The 27,351-nt window shown below is 52.6% G+C and overlaps 9 protein-coding genes across 9 annotated transcripts; 4 read left to right on the plus strand and 5 right to left on the minus strand.

Moving 5' to 3' along the window:
• Window positions 1–1,804: 1,804 nt before the first annotated feature.
• Z517_01493 (uncharacterized protein) lies at window positions 1,805–2,956 on the minus strand (the record flags this gene model as incomplete). Its single annotated transcript, XM_013434453.1, has 1 exon — window positions 1,805–2,956. One exon carries the CDS (start codon window positions 2,954–2,956, stop codon window positions 1,805–1,807), a length of 1,152 nt encoding a protein of 383 aa, XP_013289907.1.
• A 1,059-nt stretch (window positions 2,957–4,015) lies between these two features.
• Window positions 4,016–5,933, plus strand: Z517_01494 (dihydroxyacetone kinase; the record flags this gene model as incomplete). Its single annotated transcript, XM_013434454.1, has 2 exons — window positions 4,016–4,204; window positions 4,341–5,933. The coding sequence occupies 2 exons, from the start codon at window positions 4,016–4,018 to the stop codon at window positions 5,931–5,933; spliced, it is 1,782 nt and encodes a 593-aa protein (XP_013289908.1).
• A 1,833-nt stretch (window positions 5,934–7,766) lies between these two features.
• Window positions 7,767–11,283, plus strand: Z517_01495 (uncharacterized protein; the record flags this gene model as incomplete). Its single annotated transcript, XM_013434455.1, has 2 exons — window positions 7,767–9,858; window positions 9,905–11,283. 2 exons carry the CDS (start codon window positions 7,767–7,769, stop codon window positions 11,281–11,283), a joined length of 3,471 nt encoding a protein of 1,156 aa, XP_013289909.1.
• A 485-nt stretch (window positions 11,284–11,768) lies between these two features.
• Window positions 11,769–12,232, minus strand: Z517_01496 (uncharacterized protein; the record flags this gene model as incomplete). Its single annotated transcript, XM_013434456.1, has 2 exons — window positions 11,769–11,997; window positions 12,066–12,232. The coding sequence occupies 2 exons, from the start codon at window positions 12,230–12,232 to the stop codon at window positions 11,769–11,771; spliced, it is 396 nt and encodes a 131-aa protein (XP_013289910.1).
• Window positions 12,233–12,582: 350 nt separating this feature from the next.
• On the plus strand, window positions 12,583–15,306 carry Z517_01497 (uncharacterized protein; the record flags this gene model as incomplete). The annotated part of the gene is made up of 1 exon (XM_013434457.1): window positions 12,583–15,306. One exon carries the CDS (start codon window positions 12,583–12,585, stop codon window positions 15,304–15,306), a length of 2,724 nt encoding a protein of 907 aa, XP_013289911.1.
• Window positions 15,307–16,361: 1,055 nt separating this feature from the next.
• Window positions 16,362–17,267, minus strand: Z517_01498 (uncharacterized protein; the record flags this gene model as incomplete). The annotated part of the gene is made up of 4 exons (XM_013434458.1): window positions 16,362–16,412; window positions 16,468–16,737; window positions 16,801–17,076; window positions 17,133–17,267. 4 exons carry the CDS (start codon window positions 17,265–17,267, stop codon window positions 16,362–16,364), a joined length of 732 nt encoding a protein of 243 aa, XP_013289912.1.
• Window positions 17,268–18,458: 1,191 nt separating this feature from the next.
• Window positions 18,459–19,820, plus strand: Z517_01499 (uncharacterized protein; the record flags this gene model as incomplete). The annotated part of the gene is made up of 1 exon (XM_013434459.1): window positions 18,459–19,820. The coding sequence occupies one exon, from the start codon at window positions 18,459–18,461 to the stop codon at window positions 19,818–19,820; it is 1,362 nt and encodes a 453-aa protein (XP_013289913.1).
• Window positions 19,821–20,562: 742 nt separating this feature from the next.
• Z517_01500 (uncharacterized protein) lies at window positions 20,563–22,488 on the minus strand (the record flags this gene model as incomplete). Its single annotated transcript, XM_013434460.1, has 1 exon — window positions 20,563–22,488. The coding sequence occupies one exon, from the start codon at window positions 22,486–22,488 to the stop codon at window positions 20,563–20,565; it is 1,926 nt and encodes a 641-aa protein (XP_013289914.1).
• Window positions 22,489–24,283: 1,795 nt separating this feature from the next.
• Z517_01501 (polyadenylate-binding protein, cytoplasmic and nuclear) lies at window positions 24,284–26,675 on the minus strand (the record flags this gene model as incomplete). The annotated part of the gene is made up of 2 exons (XM_013434461.1): window positions 24,284–24,440; window positions 24,502–26,675. The coding sequence occupies 2 exons, from the start codon at window positions 26,673–26,675 to the stop codon at window positions 24,284–24,286; spliced, it is 2,331 nt and encodes a 776-aa protein (XP_013289915.1).
• Between the last annotated feature and the right edge of the window lie 676 nt (window positions 26,676–27,351).

Consider the following 27,351-nt stretch of genomic DNA (forward strand, 5'->3'; position numbering starts at 1 on the left):
GCGGCCATCTCGCGTTGTGGGATCCCACAAGTGGTTAAGCCGGTTCCTGCGCAGGCAAGGCTTCAGGTACCTAGTTTACCCCGAAAGTGGCAGCAATTGGCAGACTTAATCTCCGGCCTGCGCGGAAGCCAACTAGTGGATCAAGCTAGAGGGAGTCGCGGTTTATTTAGCAACGGCCCTGGCAGGGTGTGGAGAGGCTAACTATGCCCATTGGGCAGGTGGCTGACGGGAAGCCCACACTGCCTCAATAGCTGGTCCTAAGCTGGGCTTGACCCTGGAGCAGTGCCTGGGGCTATCCCCTCCTTGTGCCTAGAACGTGGAGCTTGGGGGCTTTCAGCCTTCGTTCACGCTACGACCGACTTGTACCGAGTAACCAAGTTCCTCCTCGTCCTTGTACTCGATATTTTCGGTATGGCTTGAACAACCCAACTGGGGCTAACTTGTGATCCTATAGGACCTATGCCGTTCACGGGAGAGATACACAATTGGCCATCAGTGGCCGTCTTCCCGAGCCAGCCACATGACCAGGGGCTGCGTTTCACACATGCCTTCTCCTATCCTAACTCAGGGGGTTGATTCGAGACGGCGCAGTCACTACTGCAGGGGACCTCTTGTTACTGTCCTCGCTAAAAGCACATCTCTCGCCCTCTTTCACAAACAGTCGTGCTTGTCAGTTGATCTTTGAGTTTGAAAGAGAGCCGGGCCTGTTAAAGCCATACTCTTTTGTGGAATCAATCCGTTATCCAGATGCTCCTGCATTCCCGTTGCATGATCCATCACAGAATGAACGCAACGGCCCGAATCCTCGAGCATCTAGATATTCGACAAAGCTTGAGCCACCGATGTTGCTGTCAGATGTCAGGGTCCACGCATCGAGTACTGCCAAACAGTTATGCTTCTGCGAGCAAGAACGCTGTAGACTAGACTGGCTCTTCTGTACGGCTTGGTGTAACGATGAGGTCGGTCGACGCTTCGTTCTCACCACCTCGTTTGTGGCATTTGCGCATGATGCAAATCTCCCTGACTCAATGGAGTTTCCTGTATCTAGCAGGCGCAAAAATGGTTCGTAGCACCTACACCATAGCTGAATTCTGGCTCCGCAAAAGTCTACCGGCTCAACTGCGCTAGTAGACGTTCAACTTTCTTGCAGTAAATTCAAGTGAAACAAGTGGCCTTGCACGTGGAGAAGTCCGACTTGAAGACAAGGAATTGAGGTAGGATAAAGTTTGAAGAGGTCGTCCTTGTAGGCTCTAGGCCATCATGGTTTGTGATTCAGGACAGCGATAAACCTCGAGGGAGCAGGTCGGTATCGCTGCGCAGGGATGCCCTTCGTCACCAATCTCGGAGATAGCTCTGTTTCTTTTGTTGCTTGGGGTGTTGTTATTGTTGACAACCTACGGCATTATCTGTAGGATGGTGACAAGATGCGGGGTTCAACAGGTGAGCGCTTCGCTTGTGAGAGATGTTTCACTTCTGCCGCAGTTTTAGAGAGTCGAGCAGAGCTTGGTCCTGCAGTCATCTTAGTGCATAAGTGATGGCGGCTCTCCTCAAAGGAGACTGGCTGGGCGGAGTGGGATGGGGTCGCGCAGGTGCCAGGTTTGTACTCATATGTATGGATCCAGTCCTTGAAGGTATTGTGCCCAGACAGATCAATTCGTCGCCTAGCCCATCGACCCTGGCTTGGATGGTCTGTGCTCCATATTTGTACTTGCAAGAGAACCAAGAAGACTTGTTCTGAGAGATAAGGCGGGGGTACCCTGTATCATCGCACGCATGATCTTCAATAGCGTGGATCCGTCCAATATCAAACCGTGTCAGAGACGCTTTGACCTGTGGGGTTATCGCCATCATCATCTTGGTCAACATCGTGCTCTTCGTCTTCGGAACCGCTTGAATCAACATCATTTGTCTCGTTTCCTTTGGCGTCACCATCCACGCCGTGCTCTTTCATGTAACTTTCGAGTTCTTTGGCCATTTTCCGGGAGAAGCCGGACGCTTCGACTTCAATATCAAGTCGTCTGGTCCCATCCTTGCCGACCAGTTGCCTGGCATCCTTGAAGAATGGCCCGCTATCCGTGCTGATAAATCCAAAACGTCTTGCAAAGAAACGCTTCACGCATTCCACATCCCTGTCGAAATAGAACTCGGCATTTGGGTGATCCACACTGACCATCTGGGGAAAGTCAATTAGAACGGGCACCAACTGGATGTCTCCGGCTTGCTCTTCTTCTTTGATCAAAATATTGAACTCATTAAAGTCGCCATGAATCAACCCGAATGAGCACAGGCGCACAATCATCTCGATCAGCTCCGCGTACAGTCCTGCTGGGTCTGGGACCTTATCGATCTGTCGCAGGGGGAATCCATCAATCAATGACATGACCAGCTGGTGTCGATTCTGGCCTAGTGGCACTGGGACACTCAGGCCTGCATTGTGCAGGGCTTGTAGAAAGGCAAACTCTTTGACAGCAGCTAGCCGTGACATGTACATCCAACTGCCTGCTCCTCTCTCTTTCTGGGCCTTTGTTTTGGCATAGTCTCGTTTGTTTCGTACACCCTTCTTGAAGCTCACTCTACCCAGACGATGGATCTTCAGCACCCGCTGTTCACCCTTCTCATCGCTGACGACGAATATGTCACTCTCTTTCCCGACCCCGATCTGATTTCCCACACCATAGACCGTGTTACTCTTTTGCAACGAGTGAAGCGCCAGATAGTCGAGCCCGCCATAAGTCAGCCTGTAGCCGTCGTATTTCGCATTTTTGACCTTTGCAATCAGGTTCGCTTTGGCAAGCAAGGAGATACTCCGTTGTACATCGCCCAGACTGGATTTCGAGAGGTTGGCAATGAGTGGGGTGGGGACGACTTCGTGATTTCGGCTTCCCGTCTCGACGGCTGTGAGGGTGCGCCAGTCGGTGGGGTTGAGGTATCGCAGGGACTTGGTGTCGAGTTTCATGATTTCTTGGAAGCAGGGGCCTCAGTACTCAGATGCCATGATTAGGATAGCAAAAAAAGGCGGCTTTGGTCGAGGAAGATTACCAACAAAAATTCCCCAAATGTGAATTTTGATTCCATCTAATCTAATCTGGATTTTGAGGGGAAATGCCACTTGGTCTGACCTTTAGGCTTCAACCCCCACGAGTCACAAGAAGAGGACCAAATGTATGAGGACCCCCACGCTCCAGGTGTTTCATTTTCAACAGGTTGTGTACTTGGTCTCCCCCAAGATTCCCTTCAATTAATTGAGGCCCATCTACGAGTAACTCCGGGAGAATTCCGCCTTTAATCGAGGCGGGCAGCCCGGTAAAGTTCCCGGATGCTGCACACCTCTTGGTGTTTGGCATCGCCGGTTAATCCGGCCAATGTTGGTCCTGAATCCTCGATGAGTGGACACAGGTCGGGGTTATAGGGGTATGCCGGCGAGGTAAAGTGAAGGCTCTAGGACAAACAGTTCCACTGCTACCCTGAAAGTTTTCACGGGATGTCCAAAAGGAGAAACCCGAAGCTGGAAATACATTTTCTATCGAGAGCCACAGAACCCAAGCTGCCATCGAAAGTCCAGCGACATCGCCGTGTTTAAGCGCTGCTAGAAACCCCCACCTGGAGGAGATGAATGAGCATTTCTTACAGCGTGGCATCTGACAATTCTGGGCACTCGATGTTCTCGGGCCTACTTACGCCGAAGTGCATGTGTAGGAGGGGTGGGCGTATCACCTCACAGAAGCCCTTCGAGCGCAGGCGGCAGATGGCTGAAGGGAAACCCATACTGGCCCAATGATCCCATGTCTCCTCCACGAGTTCGCCCAGTTGGCCCAGCTAAGCCCCACCTGAACAAAGCTTTGAGAATGGTTATTTCCCCGCATTGATTTCTTGAAGAAGCGAGCAAGGCGGGCACGGTGGGTGATACAAGGACTTGCCCCAGTTCTTATATCTCTCACTTGTCCTCTCCTACGCTGCTTGCTGACCTTCTCGGAATTCATACTCTCCCTGAAAGCTATACGAGAAGCCACCCAATATGTCCGCAAAACATTTCATCGACGACCCGACTCACCTCGTCCAGACTTCTCTCCACAGCTTGACCCTAACCAACCCGTCTGTTGCCTTTGATGCGCAGAACCGAATCGTATATCGGCGACCAACAAAGGAGTTGACAGAAAATCCAAAAGTCTCCATTATCACCGGTGGAGGCTCAGGACATGAGCCGGTAAGTCAACGAAGAATGTTGAAGAAGAATCCTAGGACTTCCCGCGGTCATGATCCCGATGCTCGAGACTTCCCCAGGTGTGAACCCCGACTTCTTGGGACGATGATTCTGACTTCGTGATTCTGCCTTTGGACAGGCATTTGCAGGCTTTGTTGGGAAAGGCTTCGTCACAGCTGCGGTCGCAGGCACTATTTTCGCGAGTCCCTCCGCCGAGCAAGTTCGCCGTGCCGCTCTTACAAGAGTACCCACGGAGAAAGGAGTTGCTATTGTCACTTTCAACTACACCGGAGATGTCTTGAACTTCGGCATGGCTGCCGAGAAGGCAAAGGCCGCCGGAGTTGATACCGAGTTCTATGCAATCGGCGATGATGTGGGCGTTGGCCGGGCAAAAGGAGGCAAGGTTGGTAGAAGAGGTATCGGTGGCTCTATCCTGGTTCTCAAGATAATAGGTGCTCTCGCCGAAGCCGGTGGGAGTCTGAAAGAGGTCTACAACCTTACAAAACAAGTTGCCGGAAACCTTGTGTCTGTCGGAGCGTCAATGGAACATGTCCACGTTCCTGGGCGAGAGAAACCAGACCCAAACTCTGACGAGATCATACCGACGGAAGAGATTGAGATCGGTATGGGCATTCACAACGAACCGGGCAGTCATCGCGTCTCCGCAACACTACCGGAGCTCATCAAGACTATGCTGGCGCAGATGCTAGATCCTAATGATAAGGACAGACACTACGTCGACATCAAGAAGAACGACAAGACTGTCCTGCTGATAAACAATCTGGGTGGTGTTAGCAATCTGGAAATTGGCGGCATCTTAGCTGAGGTGCACAAACAACTCAAAGAAGACTGGGGTATTGTTCCCGTCCGAGTCATCGCAGGTACCTTCATCACTTCACTCAACGGCCTGGGATTTTCAGCATCTATATTGAAGCTAGAGGACACCGGACTCGGACCAGGCAAGTCAATGCTCGAACTCCTCGACGCCCCGGCCGAGGCCTTTGGGTGGGCTGCCGCCACCCGGACCTCAACTTGGGAGGCTGATAACACCGCAACTATGGAGGGTCACGCCGCGGTGACAGCAGAAGGCAAAACCTCCAATCTAAAACTCGACCCCAAGAAAGCACATGAGACCCTCAAGGCTGGTCTGGACAAGATGATCGCGGCAGAAGGAGAAGTCACCAAGTATGACACCATCATCGGAGACGGCGACTGTGGCATCGGTCTCAAGCGTGGAGCTGAAGCCGTCCTGAAGGAGCTCTCGTCTGGTGACCTGCCTACCGACGCTGTCGCTTTTGTCAATAAAATTGTGCCCGTGGTGGAAAACACTATGGACGGCACTTCCGGTGCCATTTACGCCATTTTTCTCAATGCATTGGCCCATGGACTTCGAGAACAAGACACTGGGTCTTCCACGACCGTGGACGCCAAGGTCTGGGCTGCAGCCCTCAAGTCGAGCCTTCAAGCGCTGGGCAAATATACACCGGCAGTGCCCGGTGACAGAACACTGATGGATGCACTTGTGCCTTTTGTCGACACGCTGAGCAGCACAGGAGATGTCAACAAGGCAGCACAGGCGGCTAAAGAAGGCGCTGAAAAGACCAAGAGCATGAAGGCGAGCCTCGGAAGGGCTGTGTATGTCGGTGCAGAGGACGAATGGATGGGCAAGATTCCGGATCCAGGAGCTTGGGGTCTGCAAGAATTTCTGATCGGACTAGCTGGTGCCTGTTAGGTACGAGGCAGTGTCCTGCACACATCCAGGCAATTCTTGTCCGCGTCACGGAACGTTGACATCTTTCCTGTCACGTTTGCCGGGGGAAAAATCTAAATCGCAACTTCCATCTAGGTATGTAGCTCTCAAGAGATTCAGAACATTTTCTTGCTCATCCTGTGATGCTGAGTTATCGATGATTTGCCACTTGGTCTCTCATCGCTCGCTCTGGTGCCTGCACTGGGCACCGCATTCCTCGAATACCGAACCAGTATCGAATTTTGATTCAAGCGTCATCGTGAAGCTTCGTGCCAGGCGCCCTATCCTAGAAGTTGTTGATTACACCGAGTAGCTGCCGTCCCAACAACAAACACTTGTCCATAATCGTAAATGTGTACTCAGGGCTCTGAATCTCCATGCGCCCGTCTCGTCAATGCGGTTTCAGCTCAGCAACACCAAAATAACACTATCGCCCCGTAGAAACATTTTGCTGATGAAGCGATCCTTGTTGACTCCTTTGGCGCCTCCTTTACCCTTTTCCGTCCACATTTCCTTTACGTTCTCCAGGACCATGTTGCAGTGGCGGTCAAAGGCTTTGACTCGTGCAAGCAATTTTCGGTTGTTCCGACATGAGATCAATACTTGGGTGTGTGTGCGGGTGGCGGTCATAAGGATGGAGAGGGGTCCCGTGGAGAGTTCGTGGGCCTCGACGAGGGAGACTTCATACTCTCTAGAAACCGGAATGTTAGCTTTTTGAATGGGGACGGAGTTGTCGCAGTATGCGCAATTAACGCGTGACAAGGCAAGCGCGAAATTAGGTATGATAGGGTTGACGCATGCACGGGTCAAAATGATGATGCATTGGGGGTTGTGTGGTGGTTGGGCGACACAGCAGGTGATGATCAGAGATGGAAGTGGAAAGGGAAGGCGGAGCGGAATCCACCTCGAAGGGGGTGGGCGGAGGCATTGAGGCGGCGCAGGGGGAGGGAAAACACGGGTAAACAGGAAGAAGGGGGTCAGCTGGAGATACCACGTACGTCAATTCACTCCTCGGCTTGTTCAGAAGATCCCTATTGCAGAAAGAACACCAAAAGGTCAGCGAATGTCCCTCCAGCCTCTAGCAAGAAGACGGCAGCAGGTCGCTGCGGAGATAAGCTTGGGCCAGGGACCGGGGTATGAGTCAGAAGGGACATACTGGATCTTGGAGGCGTCGGCCATGGTCGCGATGCAGAATACTTAAAGAGTCTCGATTCCCATGCCGTGCAAAGCGAGGAAATTTCTTTACATTCTTCTCTGGCAGAGGAATTATGCTCGGTTGAGTTGCCTTGTTAGGTGGGACTTCTGGAAGTGGCCAGAAGAGGTATAGTCTTGTTGACCATTTGGGGCTTAGCTCCAATTGACATCATCCTCCACCCTGCATTGTTCCGAACCCCGAAGGGCCAATGCAGAGGTCGTGCCTGAGCTCAAGCCACCCGCAAACGCGCGACCGAATCGCGCTACAAGTTTCTCGATAGCCAACGCTCCAGCTTCACCTATTCTCGCTCCTCCTCACCAAGCTCTCAATTGGCACCTTTCTTTCTTTTGTTAGTCTTTGTAACATTCCGCATGGGACGACACTTCTGTCTATTTTACAGCTGTCATCTCGGAGTTTTGATTCAACACATCGTCACCTTCCCACTGTCCAAGCAACCTGTTTAGCTTAGTTCCCTAACGAAACACTCGACGTCTCTTACCTCCCCTCTCCTCCGAATCATACCTTCCACGCGTTTTGATCCTCTGCTTCACAACCTCACCGTTTGTGCTAGCAGCTCCTTGAAGCCTGGATACGTTTCCTCACTCGTGGCCTCCGCCGTCATGGCCACTTCTCCTGCAGACGGCGTCTCCATACGGACGGTCAGACTCAAAGTCCTCTACACATTTGATTCGGAGCAAAAAGACAACCACCTTGCACGATGGCCTCAATCCTTGGAAGTTCAGACTGCTTTCATCGACGACGTCAGTCAGATCGGGGTGATCGACCTGCGGACGTGTTTGGAAGCTGTCACGACTGCCAGTCCTGAACTCACCACGCTCGTCGACAATGACTACACGATCTACGCATATGATTACTCAGAGCCCGATACACCCTTAGTCGGACAAGGGATGTTGTCAAAAGCACTATCTGGTCAGGCTCAAAACCCGGGCGCTGATAGCGAGGCCATGGTCACGGGCAAGATATCCAAAAACATTATGGGTTTATTCTCCAAAAATGCTCAAGAGACGTTGGAAGTCAAACTTCGATTTACACCCGTCAACGCATTTACACAGACCAGATATCGCTCCGGCAGTCTCAGCTCACAAGATGGGATGCGACCTCAGTGGAGTAACAGCGCTTCTCTACAGTCATTGCAGGGGTCAGCTTCGCCGATTGATACTTCAGGACTAGAGACGATGCAGAGAATGCTGAACGGCGAGACGCTATACGGATCAGGGTCAGGCAGTAGACCTGGAACGCCGACGACAACACAGCATCTTGGTCCACTTGGGCGGCAGTCCGGCCATTCATCTCGGCCTCATTCCAGGACGGGAATGCGCCAGGCTTCTGAAGGCAGGCGTGAATCGTTCCAATCAGGATATTACAGCGGAGACGAGAACGGAGAAGAAGGTCCCGCAAGAAAGAGGGCGAAGACCACAAAGGTTGACTTGCCGACAAAGTCGAGTTTCAACATTGAACGGCAACCCGAGTCGCTAAGAGTCGTTGCAAGCACTGCATCAAGCCTTCGGCTTCATCGCCCAATTGCTGTAAATCCTGCAATAGCTGTTCAACCAAATTCTCAAAATGAAGAAACTGCGAGGCCACCTACACCAATTCCCGCCTCGAAAGCAGCCAGACCACGAGGAAGACCAGGAAGACCACGAAAGAATCCCCCAAGCAATTTGGCACAGGGATCTCAAATTAGGGAATCATCTCCAGCAGCAGATGTGGGTCCTCGGCCTGAACTCCTTGCTGTGCCCATTGCCTCGCCCGAGGACACTCGAGGTCAGAGTGTCGGCAGTACACCCGCCAATATTCCGTCATCGCCACCTGTTATGCCAGAATTTCGACAGCCAGCGGTTACTAGCCCCGTCCTTCCGCCTGTAATGGGTTCCTCCGGACATGACTCAGGGTTTATGAGTGGTAACCTCGAAGACCTCTTTGGAGATGATCAATTATTGCAGTTTGAGGACTTCATCCTGGATAAACCGGAGGATCAAGATGAGGAAGTTTGTCAAGGAAAGCAACGCCCAACCGATCCATATCCTCCGGTCTTTGAAGAGGGTCACGAGATTGAAGCACAATCTGCACAGGCTGGGTATAACATCATGCCTCCACCGCTTCCCGTCACATCAAAGCCGCTGGCTAGAGCCCGATCGTACACTCCAGTACCAACGCCACGAATCAGCATGTCATCTCCACGATTAGCTCCGGCCCCTATTCCAAGAGCCCGGCAGATCATGGAAGAGCAACGTGAGCAACAACGCAAGATTGCCCCTGCACCTCTTGTTCCGAAGAGTGATCCCGCGCCCAGAGCACTACATCGGGCGCAAACGTGGGCACCTGACAGCGATATTCCCATGTCAGATGCGCCTGGGGGTGATGAGTCGAGGGTGAAGGCCGCGTCCAAAAAGAAGGTTGGCAAGGAGCAGACCAAGGCGAGATTAGAGAACGCGATTGCGAATGGAATAATGCCACCTTTCTGTGACAATTGCGGCTCAATAGAGACTCCGGCGTGGAGAAGAGCCTATGTCAAAATTTTCGATTGCTCTTGGGATGATGTTGAGACGTCTCTGAACCATGGCGAATGCTGCTTCAAGGAACCCATTGACCACAATCCCGATGGAAGTGTGAAAACCTTCCGAGGTTACAAGGTGGACAGGCGACAAGGCGATGAAGCGGATGATTGGGAGGCCATTACATTGTGCAATCGTAAGTCAATTGGGGTCGTTTAGAAAGCGTTGCTAACCTTGTTCAGCGTGCGGTTTGTGGTTTCACAAGCAGAAGTGCCCTCGGCCTGCATCGAAATGGCAAAAGAAAGATCCCAAGGAGAAAGGCAAACGCAAACGAAATCCGCCCAAGCCCTTTGGGAAGTCCAGCGGAAATCCTGGCCTCAGAAGCGATGCCCAGAGTCCTGCCACCGACGACTCCTCTCCGGGTGACTCGGCCACGGAAGCTCCTGATGCGGAAGAAAATGACACCGAAGTCTCTCAAAACGGCAATACTGCTGCTGACGATAGCGAACCGCAGCTGCCCCCAATCCCGCGTTCATTACGGGCAAACAGCGCAGATCCGGGAGCTAGAGGTCTGCGGGCTGGAACCCGTCACCAGACTGGTGGCAGACAGGTCCAATCCAGTCCTACACGTGGCCATGGGTCAGAAGATTTTCCTGTCGAGATCGACCTCACACCGAAGCCTGTCCGGAGGCAATTGTTCCCGTCGCCAGACAAACCGCAGGTATACCCTGGTTCTGGGCCGCCAAGTACAGCCATGCATAGCTCCTTGCCTGCTTTTGTGAGACGGAGCCCCAGACTCAACAAAACTAGGGATGCCTTCGCAGTACCGGCAGCAGCGGTTGGACTGCAAGTCGACGGAAAGGAGAACGTGGCGCCAGTACCTGCCGTGGTTGATGATGGCCTCGCGGAACTGTTCGAGGAGGCGCACACCGATATTCAATTACCACCCATGACCCCAACGCCCAAGAGACGATCTGAACGAATCCTACTTAAGACACCATCGAAGACACCGCAACGTCAATTCGGTGCCATGTTGTCTCCCAACCTTGAGCAATCTCCTCATTTCCGGACCCCAAAGGCCAAGCAGGACCTCCATCCTGCTCTTACTGCGTTGCTTGGTACTGGGCAAAAAGACGTGCACCAAATGACGCCTTTCACGCGCTCGATTCATGAAGCCTTGACCAGTGATCGCCCACTAGGCATGAACCTGACGGACGAAGACAAGGCTCTCTTACGGGACTGTGAGAAAAAGGCAACGCCTCAGAAGGCTATATCATTCGACTTTCCTGATTTGCCGTCTCTCAAAAATTCTTCCCCGATATCGGGTGACCAGCTCTTGAACTTCTCCTTCTCGGAAATGACAACAGATCAGTTGACAAGTGATCTGATTGATCCTTTCACCAACACCGCCATGACGAGCTCGCCCCCACCAGGCTTTTTCAGCTATTTCGACACCACGGACGTGGAGAACGGCGTCAATTCGATGTGGGAGAGTTTGGTTGATGTGAATGCAGCTTATCAGTCTGGGCAATCGGCATATCCTGACCCTGAAACATTGGCTATTCCAAGAGCTGTGCCTCAAGGAGTGCGAAGAAGTCCAAGAAGACAGAACGCGAAATGAGATCCTAGGACGACTTGTGTTCTTCAGTGGCAACTGAGGAGGTTGTGTTTGAGACAGCGACTTCGATTAATTTGCAATTTTCCACATCTGCCCAGGTTGGCTACTGTACATCAGGTGCCTATGACACGCGTGATACTCAGGCACAGTTTCATGGAGGATATCGGTAATGTTGTCTTTGTGGTCGTCATAGCATATAGCGTCGAAGACCAGTCGTGGTCCGTTCGACCCCTTGAGCAAGGCGAAATCCAGCTCGTTGGGGAAATCATCATATCCTGTTTAGAACAGACTTGACATCCCATATTCTAATTCTCCATTTTTCCATGGTCTGGAACATTTCTACGGGCGACGACCCCATCCGCCGTAAAACACCTCGAGAGCTTCGTACCATTATGACCTGCGCTTCTGCTATAGTGCATTATCAGCCATGCGGTCAACATGATGCAGCTTCAGTCCTAACGATTCAATGCCCTGCTCTCATGTTTGTCTCAATATCCCCCATCCATGCCAGACTCGGAGTCACCGTAGAAGATGTTCTTGTACCGATGGGTGACATCCACGACTGCCTCGAACAACTTCAGGTCTGGAAGTTGTCCGTTTTCATTTCGAGGCCATTCCGTGCTGCTGAGGACTCGTAAACCCAAGCCGTGCCCGCCGTCTGTGTTGGTGACTTTGCCCACGATTTCGTACATGGAGCCGACCGAGAGGTGGGAGTCTCTACATGATTCCGTCAGATTTCGCAGTCTCGCTAGATGGGCACACATATCGGGACGCGCGATCCATACCTCGCTAGGAGAATTGTCACCGCGTCCGAGCCGCAGGTCAACGTCGCCTGATCGCCGTTGACGTGACTTATGATTCCCAGCATGCGTACTGTGTTGTGGGAGGTGGCATTCGGAGCAAATGCATGGAGGTGAGCAGGGAGGATTCGGGGCGTGGACATGGAATTCATCTTGACGCTTTGCTGTGTTGCTCACTGAATTGTGGACTTCTCTCTCTCTGCCTCACTTGTAGGAGTTGTGTATGAGGTACTTTGTCGGGTTTCTCGAGTGTTTGGTATTTGCCCCTCTTAAAAAACCACTTTACGCGATCGACGCGTCTGCACTTCGCCTTCGGAAAACGGCACCGTGCACCACTTCGGTCACGCACAGGTGTTGCTCGGTGTCGATCTCCGAGAATCAGCCCGCCGCTTAACCCCAACTCAACTCCGACAGAGCGGCGTCCATCCCGCAGCCCACGACAGACCGTCAGTATTCCAATCCTCCCATCTGAATATCGTCTGGCAACTGGAGCACAAGTTAGATGACTACGCCACGCAAAGGGAAAGCTCCGGATCGAGGAACAGCATCTCAACCCCGGTTCCACTCTTCTCCAAAACGGCCAGCGGCCGCTGGCGAGGGCAGTCCCTCCGCAAGAGCCTCAAAGAGACACCGAATCTCTGTGCCTGATCTGCTTTCACCCCAGCGAAGCAGCAACTCGAATAGAAGGTCTCGAGGCGAATACTTTGGGGGAGAGGGAAATATGGAAGTTGATAACAAGATGCAGTCCTCCGGGGCTCGCCACCCCAAAGATGCTTTTGCCAGTATGTACGAATTCAACTCAACGAGGCTGAAGAAAGACCACCCCAACGATTCAAGCCCTGTGCCAGAGAACGGCAGGACCAAACCGGCGTTTGCGAATCAGAGAGTCCCTTTCAACCCACAGACAGGCCCGAAGAAGCTTGTTGTAAAGAACCTACGGGCCGCCACGCGCTTGGATACACGGGCGTACTTTGAAAAGACATGGAAAGAGAATGACAAAGCTCTCGATGCCATATTCAAGAACGAGAAGGATCCATACTCGTTAGAAGAACTATACAAAGGTGCAGAACATACGTGCCGGCATGGCCACAGTGCGGACCTCTATGAGCATCTGAGTACGAAGTGCGAGACCCATCTCAATGGCAATGTCAGAGATCGCATCCGGCGCGAAGAGTCAAACTCGTCAGACGTCGACATCCTCAGAGCACTCGTCAATGCCTGGCAGACTTGGCAGAAACAACTGCAGACCGTCCGGCAGATCTTCTTCTACATGGACCAGACATATTGCCTTCGTACTCCAGACAAGATGAGTGTCCTACAAATGGGCTTGAGCAAGTTCAGGTCTTCGGTGTTTTATGACCCATTTATAAGGCAGAAGTCACTTCAAGGCATCATAGCTTTGATCGAATCCGATAGGAGAGGAAACCTCATTGAGACTGATGCCAGGCTCCTGCGCCAGGCTGTCGACACTTTCCATCAGCTGAGCATTTATACCAGCGACCTTGAACCTACGCTTTGCGCCACCACGGAAGAATATTTCAAAGCATGGAGAGATACAGAGTCTAACAAGGACTCACTAGGTGATTATGTCAATAACTGTACTGCTCTTCTGGCCCGAGAGATGGCGAGGTGCGATTCCTTATCTCTGGACCGCAACACGAGGATCCGAGTGTCACGCCTCTTTGATACCATCCTCGTGGAAGAGGAGCTCGAAACGCTTACCAATGAGGACGGCATCTTGGATCTTCTCGAGGACGACAAATCAGCAGAGCTAGAACGACTGTACACTTTGCTGCAACGCAAAGGACACGGGGAATTGATTGCGCCGAGTTTTAGTAAGTACGTTGAAACAGAAGGGTCTTTGATTGTGTTTGATGAGCAGAGGGAGTCCGAGATGGTCATTAGGCTACTTGATTTCAAACGGCGGCTGGATCATTACCACAAATACTCCTTCCATGGCAACGAGGCATTGGGCAATGCCCTTCACAAAGCCTTTGAGACATTCATCAACAAGACCAAAAAATCCCAATCAAATTGGGACACGGATAATGCTAAGCCAGGAGAAATGATTGCGAAGCATGTCGACCTTCTGCTCAAAGGCGGCGTCAAAGCCGTTCCCCGGCTTCAAACACACAAACAAGATCCATCCAAGCCTGAGGAAGAGCATGATTTCGATGAGGGCGCTGCTGATGAGGACGCTGAAATCAATCAACACCTCTCTGACGCATTAGACCTCTTCCGTTTCGTCCATGGTAAAGCCGTCTTCGAAGCCTTCTATAAGAAAGACTTAGCTCGTCGTCTACTCTTAGGTCGGAGCGCCTCCTTCGACGCCGAACGGAATATGCTCACCCGCCTGAAAAATGAGTGTGGTGCGGCATTCACGCACAATCTGGAGTCCATGTTCAAGGACATGGATCTAGCTCGCGAAGAGATGATGTCTTATAATCAGCTCATGGATGACCGTGGCGGCAGGGCTCCGGGTCTGCCAGATTTGCATGTCAATGTTCTTTCTGCAGCCGCCTGGCCAACTTACCCAGACGTGGCGGTGAACATTCCTCCGCACATTGCCAAAGTCATGTCGGATTTTGAGACGCACTACAAGGCCAAACACTCTGGTCGTAAATTGACCTGGAAACATTCTCTGGCACACTGTCAGCTACGAGCCAAATTCCCCAAGGGAAACAAGGAGCTCATGGTGTCGGGATTCCAGGCCGTCGTGCTTCTGCTTTTCAACGACATCCCGGCAGACAAACACCTGACGTACAACGAGATCAAAGCCGCCTCGGGCTTGGTCGATGCCGAGCTGAAGAGAACGCTCCAGTCCCTGGCGTGCGCCAAGTATCAAGTCCTCCGCAAACACCCCAAGGGTCGCGACGTGAACGAAACAGACACATTCACCTTCTCACAGTCGTTTACCGACCAGAAACTGCGCATCAAGATCAACCAGATCCAACTCAAGGAAACCAAGGAAGAGAACAAAGAGACACACATCCGGGTGGCGGCGGACCGGCACTACGAGACGCAGGCGGCGATCGTGCGCATCATGAAGAGCCGGAAGAAGATTGGGCACAACGAGCTGATTGTCGAAGTCATCAAAGCCACCATGACCAGGGGTGTATTGGACCAGGCGGACATTAAGCGGAATATCGAAAAGTGCGTATCTTTGCCTCCTTTTGCCCCTCCGCAAGTCCTGTCCTTAGTTACCTTTTTCCCTTTTCCGCCTTAACTTGGGGCTCTGTGGAACCGCGATCCCGATTTGAGATACGAGACCAATGCTAACTTTTGCTGCGTGCACACTCAGATTGATAGAGAAGGACTACATGGAGCGAGAAGAGGGCAACACGTACTCCTACGTCGCGTAGGCCCGCCTACCTATCTGCTTCTGCCGACCTCTCCGCCAGGCTCGGGAACAAGTCCAGCGGTGGCGAACATTCCGCTACCGTGGTTCAAGCGAGAGCTATATGTGTAGATGGATGGCATGGGCTGTTGACATGAGATGCTCCGACGACGCGCCGCCCACTCGGCACTTATCTCGGTAGGGTTGGGTATTTACGTATCTAGGTGCGTGTCTGAGTGTGTCAGTGCGTGGGTGCCGGCAAAGAACGACAGACAACCGCTCAATGGCATCCCACCAAAACGACCTGGACTGCTATACGAGGTAGACGGGGTTGCTGGCACAATTAGAGACAAATGGAATATATACAGACAGTACGACGAGGGATTATTGGGTGCTCGCATCTTCCCAACATGAAATGAATCAGGCTCTACGACCGACGACTAAAGAACCATGGTCGAACATCCTGACAGGTTCAACAACCAAGTCGAACGCGACACATGACACCAACTAGGCAGCACACCCCGGAGTCCTCAATTTCTTTCGTTTCTGTTGCAAAAAATGATAGATACTATGTATGGCACTAGAAACCGTTGATAGGCAGAGTCTCAACATCCGATGCAGATAAAACGTGGCAACGTGGCACATGCTCAAGAGGTGCCCCGAAAAGCATTAATGTACTCCTCCTCAGATGACCCTGGACCTGATCAAAGGAACCCACAGACGACCGACAAACCTACATTTCCCATGTGGCGGTTGGTATTTGGCGAGCTCCCCCTGCAGACGATTCCGAACACGATCCCAATTTAAGTCACCTTGATTTGATCCCTCGTCACTTCACATGTCTTCCTGGGTTTATAACGACCCCCGGTCGCCCAACTTTGGCTTTTCGATGAAGATTCGAGCCGGTCGTATAAGCTAGATGACCATTGATGCGCGGACAACGTCTAGTATCGCTCGTCCGGACGTCCCGAAGAGCTTCGTCCGTCACCGTAATGCTATACATCTCGTTAGCCACATCTCAAACAGCACCAATGCAGCGAGTAGAACTACCTTCTTCCTCAAAGCAGCAAGTCTCTTCTTCTTTGTGTGAGTATTGATATATGTGCCAATGCAGAAAGCCACAACATTGAAGAAAGGCACCCAGGTCTGCTCGGGGAGGAATTTCTGAGCAAAAGCCAACGCCAGCGGAGAGGTAATCCAGCTGACGCGCATGACAGGCCAGAAGCCGGCGCGGATGGTAGCGCGAACTTGGTGCCAGGTGCGGGCTCCGGCAATGATGGCCATGGAGGCGAGATACACGGTGTTTTGAATGGGCGCAATCTAAGTCAAAAGTTGTCAGATATCGAGCGTTGCAAGTGAGATATGTGGATGTGTTGGACGCACCACCAAGTTGCTGGTCAAGATCTGAAGAATCTTTGCCTTCAGGCTGGTGCGACCAGCAAAAACCCATTGGAGCAGTCCGATAAGGACGTGACCCATCGGAGCACTGATAAATGCGCCATAGGCCGCCATCTTTGGAATTCTGGAGGAAAAGTAGTGACCATGCTTGCTCTTATCGTGGGCGAGCCAGGAAGCCAACAGCTCTTGTAGTGCGGATAACGTGCCGGAGGTCAGCATCTTTGTGCGCAGAGGGTTCGATTGAAGCTGTCTTAGGTATGCCTGTTGCGCAATAAGTGTCGCATTCGACAGAGAGTGCGTGAGATGAGAAGTCGAACCGCTAAATAACCTGTCTGTTGTTTCCCACCAGTCAAGGCCTCGCCAATCTTATGCGCGGTACTCTCATCTCGACCACCAGGCGCGACGGGCGCCGTGGTTGTTCGGACCTGCTCTTTCTCGATTTTGACGGACATGGCAGCGCCCTCTCAGGGAAACAGTAGACTCGGAGGTAAAGCAATGAATGCTGTAGTAGGTAGTGTCAGCAGATGTCCGGTCAAAGGCGTAAGATAGATGCAGGATAGAAGTAGACACAATCAGCGCGCTGACGGGATGAGTTGTTGACAAAGACGTAACATCGGTGCCGAGGCCCTGCAAAGGATTCCGGTGTATGGTGGGGATCGCGAGGCTTGAAATTGTGGATATGGCTAGGAAGAGGGAACGTGATACTTACGGGCGTGATTCTGAGAAATGGAAAAAGGTCCGTGGGCAGGAGGAATTATGATCGGAGGTTTTGATTGTGAAGGATAGAGAAGGAGGTGAAGGGGGGGGATTAACGCGTCTCCGTGAGAAGAGGCGGGCCGAGGACGAAGTCAATTGGGAGGACGGGAGTAGGAAGAGGCGGAGGACGGAGAGAGCGCAGGCAGTCGTAGCGTCAGTGGTGTCTGTGGGTGGCAGGGAGCTGCAGGGGGAGAAGGGACCGAGAGATGGAGTAGGAATAATGATTGCTCTCGGTACGAGCACTTCGTTGTGAGTGAGTGAGCTGGCAAAGCTGGCTGGCTGGCAATCTCGATGCACAAACGCGCCAACCGAGTCCAACCAGTCAACTCTATCAGGCCTAAAGTCCACCACTCAGCGTCGCCCATGCTGCCAAGACATAAACATGGCGATGACCAACCTCAATGGAGACCCTCTCACTTCATCTCTATATTGTTGAACAGAGGTTAAGATGTCCAACACCTCCGAGACCTGTATTCGGCGTGCCTATGGATTTTGTGAGATCCCGGTAGATGAGCAAATGCAGAGACGGAGTAAGGGGAGAAAGACACAAAAGAGCGCGAGATGTACAGCAAGGTGAGCCTCTGGTGCCTCTGGTCGCAGCTACATTGATAAAAGGTAAAGCAGAAGATGAGATAAATAGTCATGTAAAGAGAGACTGGGCCTGCGCTGCTATCAGGCCGCGCAGGGGAGAGGAGAGAGACTTGGTGAAAATCAACCACTGCTTGCTCCTTCCCGCTATTGCACCCCCCATCCCATCGTTGGCTTTAACCCTTCACTTCTTCATCTCTCACCACCTCGCCCATTAGCCTCTCTCTGCGCTGGTTGGTCTGTCTGGTGTTTGAATGTGATGCATCCCGGCACTCCAATTGCCTCGCATTCCTCCCGCCATGCCTCTCCTCCGCCGAAACATTCTCAGTCCCGAGAGACGCAACCCGTGCACCCACATGACCATGACCCGTCTCTATGACCCCTATGGCTCCTTCAAATGCTCATTGTGCCATAAGCATCCTAACATTGGCTGGCTCTATCGATGTACACAAGACACCGGAGGTTTCTTGCCCGAATCCGACTTCACAGACGAACCAGTCATTCCGAAAGGTCGAACACTCGGTCGAGATGTCAACAATCAATCTCTCAGCAATTCAATCATCAAAGCCATTGGGCAAGGTCAATATACTAGGCAAGAAGTCAAGAAGCTGATTGAGCAGAAGGAACGGGTCAGGGATCTTGTCCTCGGCCAGCAAGAGCAGGATGAGAGCCGGCCTACAACGGCGTCGACTTTCACTACCGCGTCTACTACATCCAGCGACGCTGATGGAACTGTAGCCTCTCTGCCTCAGAGCACTACATTTTCGACCAATTCCTCAACCGAGCTCGACGAAGAAATAAAGGCGGCGTATGACTGGAAAGAGTTGCAAAAGGTCTGGATGTCGGAGCCATCAATCCCTCCTCCCACTCCCCGACCACAACCCTCGACCCCAGCACACTTCCCCCAACAGCACGCTAGGCTGCCATATATCCAGCCGTGCACCTTCAAAATATGCCCTACATGCCGGCCAACCTACCGCGAGCGCGCATACCAGTCTCTCAATCAAGTCTTGAACAAGCCAATCGAATTCCCACCTGATTGGGAGTTGCAAAACCGCAGAGTATCTGATGCCCGTGTCGTTGCAAAAATGGGTGTGCCCAAACTCCCTCAGCCTCGATTCTACGCTCAGACCGATCCTGCTACCCTGCAGTCCTTTCACAGCATCCCCGACATCGTTGTGGATCACCCAGATCCCGAATATCGGAATATGAGAAGATCGTTCCTTATGATAGACAACGCAGAAAGACGGCAGCACAATGACTACACCTGTCCCTCATCCAGCACACGCAGTGGTTTCCGACAAACTGTGCGCAAAGCCCTTGCCAAAGCCCGCATCGAGGACTCTACATCCACAAATTCGAGCACCAACGATTCCGAGCCTGGTGATTCCGAGAGCCAGCCTCGCTCCTTGATTTTCCGACGCCGCAGAGGCCGCACCCCCATATTATCCTTCGCAGAAACACATGGTGGCCGAGTTGTCGACACCAGCTCGCTCCAGGATTCCGTCATGTTGATGTTGGCCACGAACACGCCTTTGCCAAACACGCCAACCCTGGCTGGCTTCCAATGTGGTCCTAGCATGGGATACTCGGGGGGTTCAGGACCCGTCAATAATCATGAGAATTGCCTCCGGAGTGTGGACATCATCAGCCAGACCTAAGACATGGTGTCTCCGTTGTGGTCCAGCAGCTTGAAGCCATACCGAAAATGTCGAGAGTTGAAGCTACATAGCATCTTGTAATACTGGTGGGGTCATGATTGCTGAAACGCAACCACATACGACCATGCCTAACCATGTGTGCAGTATTTTGCAAGCCAGAGGCAGGGAATGGTGGCTACGATGGTAATATCTTGGGTGGAGAGTTTGCTGCACGAGTCCGATCGTTCATATTGCCATGTTAGCTTGAGAGCAGCGTACATGGAACCTGAAATATGCCATTTGACCAGCTCATGAACTTGTACACGGCCTTTCCTTCTCGCCCACCCATGTTTGATACACGATTTCTTCTTTGAAGCACAGCAGACTCTGCATGATATTCCCCAGCCCATCACTCATCGTCCATCGCCTATTGCCCACCACCCAGCCAGAACAAATGTCTCAACTTGCACAATACTCGCTCATCTGTTTTTGTTTTTGTTTTTTTTCTTTCTCTCTTTTCCTTTTCCTTTTCTCGTTCCATTTGTTTGCGATAGTCTTGTTCCTCGATTCCTCGATCCTTGTGTTTTGTCCTGGTCTATTGCTGTGACGCCATGCACTCGCTCTCTCGGTCACTCAGTCATGTCCGGGGAGAAATAGAATCCATACTTGGATCTGGACCCAGTTCTGCTGTTACGCCGTACATTCACAACACTTGCTCGCCTACATGCTCACATGCTGGCCTGGATTCTCACAGGGATGCCCATCAAGAGCCACGTCGCCCGCGGTCGTGGCTGCGGCTGCGATCGCGACTCGGCACGTACGAATCCAACATCCCGTAGCCGGTGTGGCCGGTATGGCCGCCATAGCCGCCGTAGAAGAAGGGGCTGTTCTCGCGATGATCAACCATGGGTACTGTCCGACGGCTACTGCCGCCTGCACTGGCACCGGCACCGGCACCGGCACCGGCATCGGCTCTGGTTCTGGTTCTAGTCATCTCCCTGGCCCAGTCGTCGACCCTGGCGTCGACGTTTCTGTTATCACCGTGGTCCCATTCGCGTTCGAGTTCGCGCTCGTGGCGTCGAGCTTGCGAATATGCTTGGTCGTAAGCTCGGTCGATCACGGGCGATCTGGAGCGTCGACGGCTCCGGTCTCGACGATGTCGGTGATGCTGGTCACGGCCGTGGTGACGGTGGTGGTGCTCACGGTCACGGTGCCGGCGACTGCGGCGACTGTGGCGGCTGTGGCGGTCGTGGTCGCGTTCGCGTTCGCGCTTGAGTGACGGCGACCTAGGACTGGGACTCCTTCCACCGCGCTCGTGGTCTCTGATATCGCGAGGATCGATGCTCATAGGGGAAGCGGGCTCGTTGAACAAGGGGGCTGGTCCAGTGCGGGAGACGCTTTGGACACGTTCCTGGGGGTGACGGTGATGACTGCTGGAAACGGCTGCGTTATATGGCGCGGCAGCAGAGGTGTATTCGTCTTCCTCCCCCTGGTCATAGCCGTGTCCATAGCTGTGCCGATGGTCTCTGCTCGTTGCTGTCGCACCACCACTACCACCGCCACCAGCATATGCCAGATGATGTGGATCTTGATCGTAATAGGTGAAAGTGTCAGGGTGGATTGCCTGGTGAGAGTAACCGTGTCCACTGGGGAGATCAGAGCTTACCCATCCGTAGGAGCTCGTGTTCTCGCCAGCATGACCACTGGAGACATCTGGATGAGGATGATGAGGAAGCTGGTATTGATACCGATGCTGTTGTTGTTTGTAATTCCCTCCATCTGTGCCTCCGCTTCCACGTTGTTTCTCTTTCCTGGACGGCAGGCTTGGCCCACGCGGCGTACCCTTGATCTTGTCCATCCCTGCGGGATCGAATTTGCGCTTCTTGCCGCCGGTCAAGCAGACGGCAGTGTTTTTGGCATGGTTAAATGTGCTTTCGAGCTCTGCAATCATCGAAGGGTCGGCATTCTTATTCTTGAGGTACAGGAGGATGTTTTCGGCCGTATCACGCAGGAACTTGGCTCTCTTGACTGCCATATCGATGTCGTCTTTGTCGTCCTTGTCGACGAAGGCCTCATACTCTGCTCGAGCAGTTTCGTAGACGGACCACAACACTGCTAATTTGGGTTCCATGTCGTTGCGAAGGTGTGGGTCGACAGGCGACAACTGGGCGGGTCTGTTCCCAGGACCCTTCTCAAATGTGCTGGTCCTGCCCCGAGACAGCTCTGTAAAAACGCGTTCATCAGATAAGTAGTCACGGGTAGGAATTAGGATCAACATACCCTGCTGCAGAGCCTCGGTCAGTTGCACGGTCTGCTGGAGCCTTGGTGTCAACGCGTGGGTAGCGTCACGGGTGTCAATATCAATGTTCAGATATTCTTTGCAGTAGTATTTGATCGCTGCCGGGTTGTTGAGATGTTGCCCGTTATGAGTGAGGATAAGAAGTGACTTGTCGAAGACCGTGACGTGTCCATCCTCAAAGGCCTGCGAACGGGATTTGATCAATTCCACCTGGCGGTCAAAGAGGTCAAAGAAGGCGTGCTCGTATGAGACAAGGAAGTTGTCGAAGGCTGGGCCCAGACCATCGACGCTCTGCGCTCTCTCGACCAAGCCCGGGACTTCATCATCCGGGCTTCTCGTCAGGTTGGGGAGCGGAGAGTAATGAAGGAAGAGAGGGCTTTCTTCTGCCATGGCTGTAACGACGAGTTCCTGGGCTATGACATTTGTCGACGGGTTGCGAAAGAGAGGCAGGTTTCCAGGATGAGTAGCAAGTGACGGGGAGGAGCGCAGGGATTTTGAAGTGTTGAAGCTCCCTTTTTCGTGCCGTACCCTTTGAACACGGTCTCCAGCCTCGCCGCGCTCTGGTCGTGAAGTGCGAGGCTGCGGTGTTTGCCAGTGAAAGACTTGGCGCGATGTAATGAGGCCATTGGGTTTGTCCGCCCTTTGTTTCAGAAAGACGAGTTGGGCTTCTCCTGTCCATACAGCCTGAAGTCATGCTCTACCCTTCGTGCTCCAAGGAGCTCTCTCCAGCCAGCCCAAGAACGCGTCTCCTAATAAGAGCAGGAACATGGTCGACATGGATTCACAGACCCCAGTTTGCAAGTGAAGAGATCGTCACGCCGACCAAGCTCCTTCGGCATGTCATGGGTGAAGACATCTCTGGTGAAAACCTCCTCCTTTGTCCCCGTGACTTCACAGAAGATCCCACTTGCGCAATGGCAGACCCCCCACAGTCAAGACAAAACAGCAAGCGTCCATTATAGAACCAAGTTGAGGTTATTTCATCCATGGTATGGACTCAACGGGAAAGAAGGCCGGAGACATGTCCAGTGTGGCATGTCTCGTTTGAGCATAGGCGGTTCAGAAGTTGGCTTGATGATAGGTGCTCAAATTGTGATGTCGACTAGGGAATTCCTCCCAACATGCATCCATGCAAAGGTGTCTGGATACAGGATTACGGGCGATGGAGTGCCTGAACCGGGTTCCATGCTCTTTTCTCCTTTCCAAAGCCGATCTCGTGGAGAGGTTGCTGCCGCAAAACTGTTGGGTCAGACGAGAGGGAATTCGTGAATGTCACCTCTGACGACGTGGATAGATCTATACGAAAAGGGGGACGGCCAGGCGATGATAGGTGAAAGAGATGTGAAAGGCGGTGGCCCAGATGCAATTATAAGTTGGCAATTTTAATGAAGCACGTCAAGTTGACGGCATGAGGATGGAAGAAGGTTCAACGGCGCAAGACGGTGAGGTGTACTCGGTACGAGAAATTGTCAACGCTCCACCCCGTTAATCGCGGTCCAGGAATGAACAATCCACAGCGCAGAGACCTGGCCACTGACGCACATTGACAGCGTCGTCATGAAGGTAAGGGAGGGCGTTTGTCGACGAACCAAATGGCAGTGTCAACGAGATTGTTCGATGTTCGGAGACTGCGCCACCTCCACGGTCCGTCTTGGCCACAAGGCACCGCAGCATGTCGCAGAAACAAAGCATTTATGGCAGTAAGCAAAGCAACCAGTTCAAACAAATGAGCCTTCTCATTAAGGGGGAATCTATCTATGTAGAGCAGAAATGCAACCTATCTCGGGTCTTCCAGTAGGGATCCCGGGTACACAAAGTACAAGCAAGTATCAAAGGAGATAGCCTTACTTGTACTTGGTTGCACACGCCCACGTAGAATCAAAGGGGCAAAGCATATCGCCAGTCTATCATACACTCAAACAAGACAAGCTCATAATCACCGAGCCACCTTGGGCACAACCGAGAGCCACCTGCTCAGGAGGAAAGACGCCATTCGCCTACCACCGCCAGCGCAATCAAAGCCCAGCTCCATGGTCCCGAAGCCACATCGCAGAGCATTCATGATGCTGCAGTATCAGAACTTTTGGTAGAAAGGCATCTTGCCCCAACTCGAGTACAGTGATTGTGCAATCTGGGTGAAAGAAAGGTTGTGTTAAGACAGTAAGAGTAGTCCATGCAACATCGTCTAAGCCGTCGCTTCGGCACCTTCGGCCTTGGACGCATCCTCCTCTTTTGTGCCATTAGGACCACCTTCGCCTGCAGTTTGACGGCCCTTGACATACTCGTCGTAGACAGTGAGCGCTTCGTCTACCTTAGCACGAAGAGCATTGTCGTCGTCGATCCTGCGAAGGAAATAAAGTCAGCCACCAGCCGAAACACTGTGGAGCATCATGGATAACTTACAGCGCCAGCAATTCGGAATTGTCCATTTCCAAAAGCATACCAGTAATCTTGCCAGCAAGTTCCGGTTGAATCTGTTGGATCTTGGGATAGATAGCTTCACCAAGCATCTGTTTCTGTTGGTTGGGAGGCATTGACGCAAGATTGCTGAGGCCGCCAGCAGGGACCTCTTCACGACCAGGCATCATCTGTCCACGGCCTTGTGGTGGCAAACGAGCGCCTGCTTGCGCGCCTGGAATGTTCTGCATGTTGCCACCTCGACCGCCTTGCGGAAACGCGCCGCCACGCACGCCAGCCATACCCTGCAGATTGGGAGGCATACCCTGCATGCCTTGCATCTGACCACGACCACCGGCGCCACGACCCATCTGAGCTTGCATCTGGGCCAATGCTTGAGGATTGTTGTACATTCCGTTGACAAGAGCCGGGTTCTGGATAAAAGGCATCTGTCCAGGCAGGCCGAAATTGGGAGGAAGCTGCTGGCCTTGCGGTATGCCACGGCCTTGTTGTGGGAACCCACCAGGGAACTGTCCACGCCCGCCTTGCATGCCGGGGATAACCATCCCAGGCTGACCGGGGAAAGGCATGCCGCCACGCTGAGCTCCAGGTGGAAGGAACTGCTGTCCAGCGGGACCGTAGAAGACTGTTGGCTGGATGTAGCCTTGGGGCATACCAGCAGCAGCCGCTTGTTGTTGCTGACGCAGAGTGTTCCGTGCTTGGATACTAGCCTCGAGTTGACTTTTGCGAACGTCCTTGCGTTGAGCGAGTGCAACATACAAAGGCTTGCCGTTGACCATCTTCTGATTCATTTCTGAAACTGCCTTTGAAGCCTCGTCTGGATTGCTAAAACAGACAAAGCCGAAGCCCTTGCTCTTGCCGAAAAGCTTCTGACCAGGCTTGCCCTCTTTCTTGGGGTCTTTTGAATCGTCACTGCCCTCTTCCTTGACCTCGCTCTCAGCCTTGGGCTCTTCATCGGCCTTTTCTGCATCTTCCTTTTTGTTCTCCTTGTCTTTGTCTGCAGCAGGAGATGCGGTGCGCTCGGCCGTGTCCCGCATGACCTTGGCGGATGTAATGGTTCCATACCCACTGAACAAATCACGAAGCTTGTCGTCATCCACATCGTCAGTCAAATTCTTGACGTACAAGTTGACGCCTTGGTACTTGGAAGCCTTCTCCATGCGCGCGGCTTCATACTGCTTTCGAAGCTCTTCCTCTCGTTCGTGTTTCTTCTGAGCGCGACCGACATACAGATTCTTGCCATGAAATTCCTTGTCGTTGAGTTCATCAACCGCTTTCGCAGCGGACTCGTGACTAGCAAAATTGACGAATCCAAAGCCACGGCTTTTGCCATTTTCGTCGCGGGTGATGGTGGCAGAGACAACCATACCGTAAGGCTCAAACAACTTGGTGAACTCGTCGTCAGTGACAGACTCGTCAATGTTCTTGATGTAGACATTGGTGAAGTTGGCCTTCATCTCCTCAAACTTGCTCTGACGATCTCGCTTGGCGATATGATGACCAACAAAGACCTTCTTGTCGTTCAACAACATGCCGTTGACAGACTTGATTGCCTGGTTGGCAGCCTCGGCGGTCTCATAATGGACGAAACCATACCCCTTTGAGTTTCCAAGCTCGTCCTGGGCGACCTTGCAGCTGAGGATGTTACCGAATTGGGAGAATGTATCATGGAGCGCTTTATTGTCGATCGCCGCATCCAAGTTCTTGATGAAGACATTACCTTGTCCAGTCTTGCGGAGGGCGGGGTCGCGTTGAGACCACATAATACGGCAAGGGCGACCCTTGATGCTTGTGTAGTTCAAATCTTCCAGTGCCCTCTCACCGTCAGCAGTATTGTTGTAGTTGACATATGCATACCCGAGGGAGCGGCGAGTGACAGCATCGCGGCAGACACGGATTGAAGCAACCTGGCCAATAGAGGAAAATAGCTCGAAAAGCATGGCTTCGGTGACAGAGGGATCGAGCTCGCCGACATACAGAGAGGCCGAGTGTTGCGCGGTATTGGGTGTGGCAGAGTAGGGTGTAGCGGCGTCATCGCCAGCGGTACCAGACGATGCAACATTGGTGTCGATGGCAGGTGCGCCGTTCTGGGTAGGGGCATCGGTGGAGCCATTCTGGCCAGCGGCCGGGGTAGCAGTAGCGACGTCTGCGGCAGACATTTTCGCTGTCAAGCAGTGTCAGAATATAATCGGGTAGAGGGCAGCGCAGGCAAGAATAACTGCGGGATGGAGGGTTGATGGCCCCGGCGACGGTAGGGCACAGATGGGCGCTCACTTTTTCTCGGATCGAGTATTGTGGTATTGATGGACGAGGTAACAAGAACGAGAGGATTGACAATTGTCTTGATCAATGGACACGATGTCTTGATGATGGCTTGGTTTAAGGGATATGTCGTTAAAGTCGAGCACTATGAATGCCGGGTCAGACGCCGTTCACCTTGTTTTCTACCTCTTCAGGTTCTGGGACCATGCAGGCCCAAAAAAGGGTTGCGCAGGTGAGAAAACGGGATGACTTACCGCACGACTCTGGGTTTTTGAAGGGGGGGTTTTTCACTTTTTTTTGGTGGATTCACGAATATTTTCTGGGGGAGAAAGGGAGAACAGCAGCCGACTGCAACGAGAGCAGACGACGCAAGAGGGAAAGGCTGGATGGTAGAAGGTTTGTAGGGGAAAAAGTTGGTGGTGGTGGTCGAGGGAAGCGGTCGAAAATCAGACCAAAAAGTCAGGCAATCAAAAAGTTCAGCGGCAGGCACGCTATTCCGCATTCGGTAAGGGCCACTATCCGCAGAACGAATTCTTCACTGGCTGCCTTTGTGTCTGCAAGAACAAGTACAAG

The sequence above is a fragment of the Fonsecaea pedrosoi genome (genome assembly GCF_000835455.1).
Source record: "Fonsecaea pedrosoi CBS 271.37 unplaced genomic scaffold supercont1.1, whole genome shotgun sequence".
In the NCBI taxonomy this organism is placed as follows: Eukaryota; Fungi; Ascomycota; class Eurotiomycetes; order Chaetothyriales; family Herpotrichiellaceae; genus Fonsecaea; species Fonsecaea pedrosoi.